The 13,334-nt window shown below is 47.4% G+C and overlaps 1 protein-coding gene across 1 annotated transcript in view; it reads left to right on the top strand.

Moving 5' to 3' along the window:
• CACNA1H (calcium voltage-gated channel subunit alpha1 H) overlaps positions 1-13,334 on the top strand; it is a 1,502,131-nt gene that overhangs the window by 1,446,684 nt on the left and 42,113 nt on the right. Inside the window, exon 32 of the mRNA XM_086940723.1 lies at positions 11,233-11,568. Coding sequence (XP_086796849.1) covers positions 11,233-11,568 — 336 coding nt within the window. The remainder of the gene's footprint in view (positions 1-11,232; positions 11,569-13,334) is intronic.

Raw genomic sequence — 13,334 nt, 5'->3', positions numbered from 1 at the left:
GGTCGAGAGATCACATCGAGCCCTGGCTAAGAGGCCACAGCCGGGTGAGCGCCCACATCCGGTCATTGCTCACCTCCTTAACTACGCATACAGAGATGCCATACTGCGTTTTGCCCGGACACACAAAGAGAAAATGGTCTTTGAGTCCCATCCCATCAAGGCTTTCCCTGACTACACTCGGATTGTCCAGCAGCAGCGAAAGTCCTTTTGGCTGCGAAGCGGCGACTGCAGGACCTGAACCTCTCCTACGCTCTTATGTTCCCAGCCCGCATGAAAGTACTCTATCAATCCAAATCCTACTTTTTCGATACTCCTGAGGAGGTCTTCACATGAACTGATGAACGCCAGCACATTAAACCGCACACTCCGCCGCCTCACGACTCTGACTCCCCTCAGAGTTCACATCGGAGTGGCCGCCAGGGTGGGAACGCCTCTCGCAGGCGGCACCGTTCCCGCTCCAACTGGCGCTCCTAGGATAGGACAGACGCAGCGGAGTGAAGTGCTCTGGGGTTGTGATAATATTGGCTGCTCTATTCCCCTCTTGTGTCGCAGGGATGACTCACCCAGAGCCAGGGCGCTATGTCGAAGGGACCTATTTTATACTCTCTGGCTGGGTTGGACCTGACTCACCTTCTTGTTCTAAGTTGATGGGTGGGGGTGGGAGGGGGAAGATCCATTGGAGGGTCCGCTGTGGTCTTCTCATTGAAGGGCCTGGACGAGACTCTGCAGTGACAGATACTCTGAGTTTCAGGAAGTATAGGGGGGTGGGGGTGCGGGCGGGGGGTTTGGGCAGTTTGTTTCTAAGTTAGGTTGTATGTTGTTTGCACCGCACCGACTCACAAGCTTGTGTAGGCATCCGCGCTTTGCTCCATTTAGGGCTCATGACACACACAGCTAGGGACGTCCCCACAGGGGACCTTAATATTGTGCCTGGAATGTGCGGGCCTGCTGAATAAGGTTAAGCGAGGGGCGGTACCGACTCAAGCCAAGCGCTACTCTGCTGATGTTCTGCTCCTACAGGAGACCCACCTACTAGGCAACAAGGCCCCGTGCCTTTCCAGCTTTGGCTATACCTTGGTGTATCATTCGGGCTTCTCCAGGGGCTCTTGTGGCACAGCCATACTCGTCCATCGCAGGGTCCCTTTCCAGGTTACTCGACAATAGCTTGACCCCGGCGGCCGTTTCACTGTCGTTTCTGGTACTCTGGCGGGTGAACAGGTGACAATAGGTAGTATATACGCCCCACCCCCCCTTAGCCAGACTGACGCAGCTCTGGGGAGAACTTCCTGACGGCTTAATTATTCTTGGGTGAGAACGACGTTATGGCCCCTTTGGACAGGTGGCGGGCGCAGCCCCCAACTGTCCCCCCCCCCCAGATCCAAACTCAACATCCTGGCGCATACTTTGGACTGAATGGACACATGGCGTGTCCTTCAACCTCTCGAGGCTGGTTACACGTATATATCTTCAGTACACCCCACGCTCTCTCGTTTGGACTACATATTTCTCCCACATAGCTACACACATAGGGTAAGTTGCATTTCCATCCTCCCCCGAGACCTGTCGGACCACTCACCAATCCAGCTCACACTCCGTTTGCAGACTATCCCCCATCTTATCGCTGGCGTATGTCACCATGGTTGCTTTGAGTATCAGGAGGCACTTCATTGTGCTACGGTTGATTACTTTGCCTCGAATGTCGGATCGGTTTCATCCAAGATATCGCTTTGGGAAGCCTTTAAACCCACGATACGTGGGGTAGATATTAGTTACCGTACCAGGGAAAAGAGACATCACCTAGCACAGATTCTAGAGTTGGAGGAGCGCCAACGTGACCTCCAAGTCGTGGTGGTAGAGGGCTCGGAGAGTGGTGCTCGCCGCACTTTGCTCCAGGTTCAACAGCAGCTGCACCAGCTGCTTACAAACAATGCCAAAGAAGCCTGGCTGGCCACACAATACCGGATATATCAATGGGGTGATAAATCCAGTCAGATGCTACACAGACTCTGCCAGGCGAAGTCCGCCCCGATGCAGCTCCCAATACTTAGATCCTCTACCGGCGTCTTGTGCTCCTCTCCGGAGGCATTGGTGCAGGCCTTCGCGGAATTCTACGCCACACTATACAGTGCCCGTGGGAAACTTGCAGATTTGGTCATAGATGCCTTCCTCGTAGATATCCCTCCGAAGCGCTTATCCAATGAGCAGCCAGACGCTCTTGACAAACCCATTTCTCTCGACGAATTGCAGGCCCCCCTCACCAATATCCACCCGGGCCACGCACCCGGCCCCAACGTGTTCCTGGCAACTTCCCACATCCTCACATGGGGACCGTTGACCCCATCTTCTCAGAGCACTACACAAGGCGCTGGAGCAGGAAATCTTGCCCCCGTATTGGCGGCATGCCAAAATCGTTGTTTTCTTCAAACCGGGCCGACCGCCGGATGACCCGGGCTCGTATCGCCCCATATTCTTATTGAACTTTGAGCCAATGCTGCTGGGGAAAGTGTTGGCTGATCGCCTCCACACTTGTATCCTTAATCTCGTCCACCCGGACCAGTCAGGCTTCATGCCGCACCGTTCCACCAGGCATAACATACGTCGCGCGCATAAAGTGTGGCTAAGGCCCACCGCAGCGGTCCTACTGGACGATATTGATAAGGCATTTGACTCCCTGGACTGGACATACCTTTTTAAATTACTGGAGGCTGTTAATTGGGGTCCACGCTTCCGAGCTTACGTTAAACTACTATACACCGACCTGACGGCCTCGGTAAGAGTGGCCGGGTATCGCTCAGACCCCTTTCATGTCCGGAGGGGGACAAGGCAGGGATGCTCTCTATCCCTGCTTCTTTTCACTCTGGCCATCGAACCATTGGCGGCGTGGGTGCGCCTGGATGAGGTCTACATGGGCCTGGTTTGGTCCCCTGAATACTTAGATAAAATCGCACTTTACGCGGACAACACACTATTCTTTTTCTCTGACCCCAGGGTTACGGGACCAAGGGTGTTGGAGATTCTGAGGGTGTTTGGCGAAACGACGGGGCTTTGTGCCAACCCGTCTAAGTCGACACTTTTTCCGATATGTGGGGAGCAGGGGTGTCTAGATTGGGCCTCACAGCTTGTCATAGCAAACAACGGATTTAAATACCTCGGTGTTCATATTACCAGGGATCCCACCTCGGTGTGGTTGCTTAACATCGTCCCTCTGCTTCCTGTGGTCTGGGAGGAGATGACGGTATGGTCCCATCATCCCCTGTCTCTATATGGCAGGTCCGCAATTTTTAAAATGGTGTCCTTGCCGCGCTTATTATACAGATTGCAAAACTACCCTTATCCCATTCACCCGTCCTGGTCAAGTGAATGCTCTCCTGAACAGTTTCCTGTGGGATGGTGGGGTGGTCCGGGTGGCTCTGGCGACCTGTGTACAATCTACTTACTGTGGGGGCATCGCGGCGGCAGACGTACAATCATATTGCTGGGCCTCCCAGCTGCTGGTCATCAATGAATGGTCGTATAATCTGCAGGGCGAACCAGTTTACGCGGTGGAGCGGCTCTTCCTAGAGGTGTATCCACTGCTGGACCTTCTGTATAGTAACTCTACCCTGGAAGCCCTCCCCCCGGCCTATCACACAGTGATCCATATATGGAGAAGTGGTTCGAGGTCCATGGGTTAGTGGGGTATGCTGACGTGTGTGACGTCCCTCTCGCGGGGCACGTGCCTCCGATCGTTTGTGGCTCTGCCTGAGTACTGTCGGTGGGAAACACTAGGGATCTCGACACCGGGTGATGTGATGTGCGGACCCACACTTAAATCCTTTCAAAGGATGCAGGAGGAGTTTGACCTGCACAAATCCCAATTCCATAAATATCTCCAGCTTCGCCAGGCTCTGTCTCCTCTGATTAAAAACCTTACGATTCGGCCAGAATTTAATCCTCTGGAGGGTAGACTGTTGCTGGAGGATCTGGGGGAACATAAAATCCTGTGGGGGCATCGCGGCGGCAGACGTACAATCCTATTGCTGGGCGTCCCAGCTGCTGGTCATCTATGAATGGCGGTATAATCCGCAGGGCGAACCAGCTTACGCGGTGGAGCGGCTCTTCCTAGAGGTGTATCCACTGCGGGACCTTCTGTATAGTAACTCTACCCTGGAAGCCCTCCACCTGGCCTGTCACACAGTGATCCAGATATGGAGAAGTGTTTCGAGGTCCATGGGTTGGTGGGGTCGGCTGACGTGTGTGACGTGTGTGACGCCCCTCTCGCGGGGCCCGTGCCTCCGATTGTTTCTGGCTCTGCCCGAGTACTGTCGGTGGGAAACACTAGGGATCTCGACACTGGGTGATGTGATGTGCGGACCCACACTAAAATCCTTCCAAAGGCTGCAGGAGGAGTTTGACCTGCACAAATCCCTATTCCATAAATATCTCCAGCTTCGCCAGGCTCTGTCTACTCTGATTAAAAACCTTACGACTCTGCCAGAATTTCATCCTCTGGAGAGTAGACTGTTTATGGGGGATCTGGGGGAACATAAAATCTGCCAGCTCTATCAGACATTGACCACACATACTAAGATGACCCTGCACCAGACGTGGGCAGCGTGGGAGGCGGACGTACCGACTCTTTCTGAATACGACTGGACCGAGGCTCTAGAAATGGACTGATCCAGTTTAAATACCTGCATTGGGTGTACTACACCCACCCACCCCCTCTGGAAGATAGGGGCTATTCCATCCCCCACTTGCCTCAGATGCCACTCGGATGACGGATCTTTTTTACACATGGTCTGGGGCTGCACGGCGTTACGACATTTTTGGTCGGGAGTACTGTCCTGTCTGGGGCGGGTACTGGGGCGGGTACTGGGGTGGGACCTTCCAGCAGATCAACTCCTGACCCTCCTCCACAGTACTGATGACATAGTGGTTAACGTATACAAAATAAACCTACTTTTTCTGGGGCTCACACTGGCCAAGCGCGATATAGCCCAACAATGGAAGTCCTCTTCTCCCCCGGGGGTGGCGGCCTGGAAATCCGCATTGGATAAATGTATGTCTGCCGAAGTGGCGATGTTTCAGGTCTGGGGTTGCCCACAGAAGCCCATGAAGATCTGGACTGCATGGGCCAAGTACCGGGGCATTAACCTTTCTATGTTTCCCACGTCCACGAATCAAGATCTCATAGACAGACTCAGTATTGCAGGACTTTCCACTCTAATTCGCGGATTAGTGTGGAGAAGTGTGGCTCAGGGGTTAGAGGCGGCAGACCTGGAGCTTGAGTTCGGCCCTGGACCAGGGTTCAATTCCCCACCTCGGCGGGTCTTGGGCTCAAAATTCCACGGACTGGTTAATTCTCGCTCCGGTGCCTCCTCGACTCACGGGTTCACACTCTGCGACTCTGGGCAATAGCTTGCTTAATCTCCACAACGGCCCCTCGCGGTGGGATGCCTGGCTTTCACCTTGTGAATACCCTACCAGGGTTATCTCACAGGGGAATACCAGGACGGGTTCCCTAAGCAAGCGCTGAGATGCCCCAGGGTAAGTCGTGCGCTATATAAGTTTCATTCATTTCATTTCATTAGCCGGCGGAGAGATACGATCATATTTGTATGTGCCTGTATAGTGTTTCAAGCGGGTAGGGCGGTGCAGGGGTGGCGGGTGGCGGGAGGCGGGGGTTGTTGGTTTGAATGTTTTATAGATCCTCAAAGGATACCCTCGGCAGCGACTTGTATACCTATGATCATTGCTATGTTTGAACATTGCTTGTTGGGGGCAGACCCCATAGGATATAAAAATTCAATAAAATGTATTGTAAAAAAAAACGATAAACCTAGGTGAGGGCCATTCCATGCATCAACTTTATTATATATAGAGACAGAGAGTTATAAAAACTGTGAAGTTCTGTTAGAATATTTTGAAATACCATTTTTGTTACTGCAAATATATTCATATGCATGGCACTCCTTCATTAACAAGCCCAAAAGAAACTCAACCGACTGGTGTACATACCTCTCATTCTCCAACAAAATGGTTTAATCTATCTTGGTCTAAGCAGGGTGCACAGTTGATTGTGAGAAGTGCTTTTTTAGAGGATTGTTAACACAAAGATGCTTACCATTTTGTGAGTTTTCACTTATTTAGTTCCTTAAAATTTTTGGTACAGCATAATCATGTTACTATATGGTCACTTTAGAGCACGATCAAACAGCAAATATATTAAATTTGTTAATATTCTAATGGTGCAAATTCAGTCTAACATTTCACATTTGTACGGTCCATAAAAAAATTATAAACTCCAAATTATTTGGGTATTCCGGTATAAGGTGGAAGTTACCTGTGGAGAGAGAGGCTGAAGTTGAGAGTGCAAAGAGTACAATAGCTGAGTCATGAAATGTTGGGTGGGATTCGCTTAGGGCCTAGCATAAAGTTGGACAAACAGGGACTAGCACAAACGTGACAGAGTATCCTGTCAGCAAAACCTTTGTCGCGTCCCTCCAATTATGACTCGTGCAAATATTCAGTTTTCCTAAGGCTCTGTCCTTACTGGCTCCACCATAAGAAAACGTATTCCGATGGTCCGACGAACTAGGAGCTGTCGAACTAAGGGAATCATACAGCCACCCTATTAGAGTGGACAATCTGATGCCCTTTTATCTTCTGTTGTTAACAACAATGATAAACAAGCATTGGCATAACCAATAGGTCTCGCCTTTGGGACCTTATAAGTGTTTAGTTATCCAGCACAATATCCTTGCTGCAACGACATCAAATTTTGCATGGCTAAAAATGTATAAGGTCACGAAGGCGAGACCTATTGGCTATGCCAATGCTTTTTTTTGTTTCATGGCTATGCTTGGCAGGGGGGTGGGGTACCCTTCTCTTTTTGAAACTCAGGAGCAGCAACATTGTTGTGGTGTCACCAGCGCTTTAAGTGGCTGAGGACCTACCACACATCATCCAGACAGTTCGAGATGCCTTGAATTTTGCAACAATGAACATCATAGAGTAGTGTTGCAACTTAAAAAAAATTTGGATCATAATAACACCCAGCTAAATACATGTTTAGCACCCAGATACTGCAGCCGAGAACAGCAGTCATCCATCAAAGTTGGACAACCCCATCGAAGTTTTGTAAACATTCCGAAGTCACTGGGACTCTTGAAGCCTACTCTCTTTAAAGAGCAAAGGGAATAAACCTCAACAGACTATCAAAACAACTATAACACTTTAATGCACATAACGTACAGAAAGCAAACGGTTCAAGACGTCCACGTATGCTCTAGACAGCTTGCAGGACGAATACGAATAATGTGTATTTCACTAAGGAGAGTGACCGATTGTTAACGGGCACCTTCAAGCTAGTGTATCCGCAACAAGGCTGTTTTGATCATTGCATAAAGCTTTCGGCCTAGGCGATACCTAAAAAGAGCCCACGCTGAGGAGTGAGTCCGCGCCGGGCATTTCACAAGCAAACTATTGTTGTCACAAACAAACCCGAAGTGACTGCTCTGGGGTTGGGGGGGGCTCCCCCAGAGAAGAGGCGCCCGCCCCAGAAACAGGCCGATGACAGGCACAGTGAGGCACAACACAATAGCAGGCAATACACAAGCACGCTAACCCGACAAGGAAGAGCCCAGAAGACTGAGGCAAAGAGTACAGGCGCTCGGCCAGCCACAAAATCCACCTCCCTCACCGGAAGGCGCCTGACGTGACAAAAGGTAAAAAAAGAGCAGTAGCCTGCCAACCCGGACAGACGGACCAGGAATCCACCAGGAGACCCCTGTTACAACCCTGGCCCTGGTAAACCGAGCGCTATCCCCACCCACCGACTGAAGAGAAGGTTCCAGGATCGAGACACCCTGGTCCAACCCCAGACAGGACCCTATAGCACCTCAAGGCACCGACAAGATGGCAGGAAGACTGACAGATTAACCCCCTCCAAGAGCCATACACCCACACCCACCCTGACATAAAGACCATCCCACGGGGCACTGCCTGCTGAAACAGCCAAGACGGACACACTTTAGGAAGCAGAAAACAGCACGGTTTGCAGTGATAAGGAGCACAAGTGGAGCTAAGAGGCTCAGGGAAGACCAAGATGAGCAGGAAGACCCCTCGAGGGGCCAGCAGGGCACCGGCTACCAAGAAGAGGAGGTGCCGAACAGCCGCTCTCCTTCCAACTCGAGCGCCAAGCACCAATCCTCTGTCAATCCCAAAGCAAAAACTAACCCCAGCAAGGGCAGAAGAGCAGATCCCAGCCATACCGCAGTCAGTGGTAAGGAAAGAGTAAACAAGCACAGCCGCGCGTGCTTGGTCGGCGGCGAAAGTCAAAGCGCCACGTTTGGAGCAAAAGTGCACCAGGACCAGCACGACCAATTAACGTGACCGCGAGACGCGGGCGTGATAATTGGAAACAGATGGCTGCTCGCTCCCAAGACATATAGGCCATGGGAGGGAACATTTAAAGATAAGGTTGGGCTTACCCGAGCCTTTGGCCACTTGCGTGCTTTCTTTTGTGGAAGCCTTACGCAAATGGGCAATCAAATACCTGGCCGGGAGAAAAAAAACTGAGGAAAAGATGTGTTAGTTGGGTTAGTTAGTTAGTTAGGTATCAGGCAATACCTAAAAATAATGACCCCCCACACCCGAGGATAAAATCCTCAGGTTGTGAGGACCATTGTTTTTTTGTTTTTCTGCAACAAACTCCTTCTTACGAAGTTTGTTTCTAAAAAAACAAATGAATTTGGTGCACTGATATAAGAAACATGGCAGACGTGCACCAAACATTTTATGCCATCAATGCAGCAGCCACAGCAGCAGCTTCCTTGAAAGCACAGGGTCACTGCAGGGCTAGCGGGTATCTCTGGATATGGCAGATGGGAGTCCAACCAGGGCACAGGCTGTAGTGACCTCCACCGTTCGCCATACCTTAAATCAAGCCCAAAGTTACTTTTACTTGGAATTAACAAAACTTGAATCTACACTTTAGATGGGAGTGAATCTCCCATGAAGGGGAAATGGTCTCCAGGGCAAATATCCCCTGGAAAGTTTTGCACACACACAACAAACGTGAGTTTGTGGGTATTCACAAATTGTCTTCCGATCACAGCCAACCAGGAAACATGGCTGCAGTATATATTTGTTTCTAGAATCAAAATGGACAATAAACCCACCCCCCAAATGGTTGGGGTGTAAGGAAGGGGTTTCATGTGTCATCATATTTCTTCCATGGGGGACAAAAAGTTAGAAATTCCCATTGCTTGAAGATTTTGCATTTGAAAATGTGTGTGTATTTGCTATCTTGATAATGGAATTCACAAAATAACTTTATACACCTATCTATATAGAATATGCTGCAGGGGTTTAACCAAGCCTTTAAAGAGGATCTTGTTAAGTTCACTCTTTGCCTTGGTTGGTAAAGTGATTGAATTATTTGAAATTTGGAGAGCTGGAGATTGGATCTATAAACCACTGTACTTGTGGAGAGGAGTCAAATGTTAAAGATAAACCCACTGGCTAGACCTCTTGCAACAGAGCTGATACTTTTGTAGGACCAGCTGATCTAAGTAATTTTGCGATTACTGTTACCCAGCACTTGGGGGTAAGGTTAATGCCATTGAACTGGCGGAATTCATGAGACATTCATTCATAGACATATTGCAGGTATTGTTTTAGCAGACCTATTTTGCAAACCCATTCTCCACCCTCTGCTCAATAGCTAACATCTGAAACTCAAAACATTGGTGCTTCATGACCTGAGATGGTGGTTGGATGTAAATGTAAACTTAACGGAGAAATAGGGAAAACTGCAAGGAATCCACAGGGAACCCTTCGACTTGAGGATTCATCCCCCTCAGGATTTCCTGATCTGTTTGCTCTGGATAGATAGGGACGATTGGGTCTTTTTAATAGTCGCTTCAGAGACTCATCAGTTTTGGATAAGTAGGGTAGTGGGGTGTACTTCATCTTCGGATCCTAAAAGGTCAACATTATGGCTTTCTAATTCTAAGGTTACAAGATGGTTCATTGACATGTCTGCTGAAACCTTTTTGCTCCTCTGAGTATAACAGCCTCTCAAATCTATGTCAAATTGTATGTGCACTTTATTGCGTGCATGACTGAAATTGATTATTCATTCATAGGCCCCATTCCTTAGCCTTTTTCTGAATTACACATGATATGCCTTTTACCAGTCTTAGGGCCTGATTTAGATCTTATGATTGGTTACTCCATCACGATGGTGACAGATATCCTGTCCACAGAAATATAAATCCCATCATATTTTATGGGATTTATATTCTGGCGGATGGGATATTCGTCACTGTTGTGATGGAGTAAACCATCCGTCAAGATCTAAATCAGGCCCTAAGTCTGATTTTTGCTTTCTGAAAGCCTAGTGAATGTGCTTGCTTGTCTCTGGTGGCTTTGTTTTACCAACACACACTATCAACATATATGCTATATGAATATAATTACAGAAGGAAGCTGTGATATGAAAAAGCACACCTTATAGAGAGTAGTACAAGGGAGTATTACCAACTTGTATTTCCTTCCACATTGCACAATCTCCCACCTTGCATTAGACAGATCTGTTTGCAAACTACAGAACATCAATATACACAAGCTAGAGACAAGATGTAGGCATGAGGCTAGGATGGAAACTTTGAAGTAACTCAAGGATATTAACGTTCTGTGCAAGACATGCATTCTTTCAAGGAATCATGAACATGTTACTAGATGAGGTGGGATCAACTAAGTCAAGGACCACAGATGCATTTCTCTACAGTTAGACGTGTGTATCAATTAGACATCTTCTGCGTTGCTTAGGTTGAAAGATAAAGAGATAGGGCATTTAATAAGACCTGGAACAGGCTCTGGGAATATCTTAGTAGTACAAGGTGAGCAGACATCCTGAGGCAAGAGTAAATATCACTCAATGGCTGTAGATCAGACTTTTGACAGATAGGATGTGCGGAGCCAATTTACATCTTAGATAAATATCCTTGTTTCAGTGTGAACAGTATCAGCAATTGGCAATTATTGCATCAGGCATGTATAGTTAGGAAGACATTGGTTTGCTGCACCATTGTTTGTACAACCTACACCCTAATGTGTCTTATACATCCAAAACTAAGCATATGTTCCAATGAAGAAGGGTATGCTACGCCACAGCTTCTGTCTGTGTTTTGTATTCTGCTACTGACATGCAATCCAAAACGATTTCCTTTTCCTTTCTTCCAGGACACTCTGCGTGAATGCACCCTTGATGACAAGCACTGCCTCACCTACCTGCCCTTCATCTCCCCCGTCTACTTTGTCACGTTTGTCCTGATCGCCCAATTTGTCCTGGTCAACGTGGTGGTGGCGGTACTCATGAAACACCTAGAGGAGAGCAACAAGGAAGCCAGGGAGGACGCAGAAATGGACGCTGAGATAGAGCTGGAAATGGAAATGTCCCGTGGTATCAACTCTCCCAGCAGTGCTGGGGTCTGCACCCCCACACCCGACAGTAAAGCCGCATTTGGAAGTCAAGAGACCCTAAAGTCCGAGTTTCCGGCTTCAGCGAAGCAAGGAATGGTAAAGCTAACACATATATTCATTTAATGTGTTGTTCTTGATGCTTTGTGTATTAACCGCTGTTACATGATGAAGACATGCGGAGAAACATATTATTGCGTGATTCCCAATCTCAGGCACTTCAATTTCACTTTGGAAGTATTTAGTGATGGAATAACAGATTAGTGGTAATACACATATGAATTTAACGTATCACTGAAGTATTAACCACTTTCTCAGAATGCATCACTCCTGTAGATCCAGGAGTTGTTTGTAATCCACAAATCCTGAAAAAGAGATTGTCTGAAAAAATATTTCTGCAAAACCTTTTGGTGAGATAATTCTCCTGCTAAAACTTGTTTTTTTATAGGGATTTTTTAAAAAGTCTCAGGAAGTTGTCAAACTTTTCAAAACATTGTAGAACGTTTGCAGAAGCAAATCTCTGGAACTTCACAACCCATTCGCTTCTGTTCTGTTCGAATACATTCAGGAGGGCTTTGCAACTCAGCTTTATGGGCACAGTAACCACGGTTCATGACCTGTACTGACCCATACATTCCATACACCCCTGGAAAGGTGACTCTACAACAGGGTGTGCCTACCATGATTCAGTGCATCTCTTTGTCATGAAATATTTAATTCAAGGCTACAAATGTTGAATAGTGCAATGGCATTCATTGAGGGTAAATTAATAATTTCACCCCAACACATGACAAAATCAACCATGCAACACATCCGCAATTTGAAAATAAATCAATATAGAAATAAAGAGAGGGTATCAACAAGTGCAATTATACACAATCAGAAACTAACAGAGTGGATGAAACGGAGGTGCAGTCACAACAAACCACTGAGAATCAATTAATTTAAAAGGATGGATTTTACAGTTTCGAAATCCCGCCTCCATAAGCATGCGATTCTGCTGCAGTATCCTCTCATGGCATTAACATGCGGATATCTGCATACAAGAGAGGGAGGAGGTGGTTATGTCAGGCAGCCAATCAGAGTCCTGGTGTCTTGGGTCCACTGCTAAGGAAGAAATGCTATCTAGTGACTTCAGATACACTATCAATCCATTTATTCTACACTGACTAAATACACAGTTCCATATGTGATTTTTATACTGTTAATGTCAGGCCATGAACAAAGCCTGCATGTAAGTCTATCTAGGAGATTCTGTATATTACATTACAGAAGTGTAATGATGCCAACATATAGGATCTGGTTAGCTTCTCTCTGTACCTTGCTTGGCATAATGGTAGATGTTGTGCAACATGGTAAAGTGGAGATTGAGATCTTTGGGCACTTGTTTTGTCTTTCTTTGCCAGGAGTGAGTTCTACACTTTGTGCACATTGTGAAGGGGAAGCCTCACAACCAAATAAATCATGTTAATATCACTTCAGCTGTTAGAAACCTTAGCACCAAACCAGAGATCTGAGCAGGAAATACACCAGGCATTGTTTAATTTGTAAATAAACATGTGCCATGGACCAAAGTATTGCTCAGGAGGCCACTGCAGCTTGCAATAACGACTGGAACTGCCGTCTTTGCCTACATGCCAGTATGAATACTCCCAACTAAACATCACACTCCTAGAAAAGTGACAATTCTAGGCCACCCAAAGCAGTTAGAACAGCTTGGACATTCTAGAATTATTTTTAAATGTTTATTTAAAAGTTAAACTCATGTTTCTGCTTAAAAATAGACATAGAGCACTACCATGTGGTGATCAGTCATAAGTAAGTACCAATGGCAAACACCAGCACAAATTAAGCACTGACACCAG

The sequence above is a fragment of the Lissotriton vulgaris genome, chromosome 10 (assembly GCF_964263255.1).
Source record: "Lissotriton vulgaris chromosome 10, aLisVul1.2, whole genome shotgun sequence".
Taxonomy (NCBI): Eukaryota; Metazoa; Chordata; class Amphibia; order Caudata; family Salamandridae; genus Lissotriton; species Lissotriton vulgaris.
Note: the sequence above shows the minus strand (reverse complement) of the source record. Positions and strands in the feature narration are given on the sequence as shown.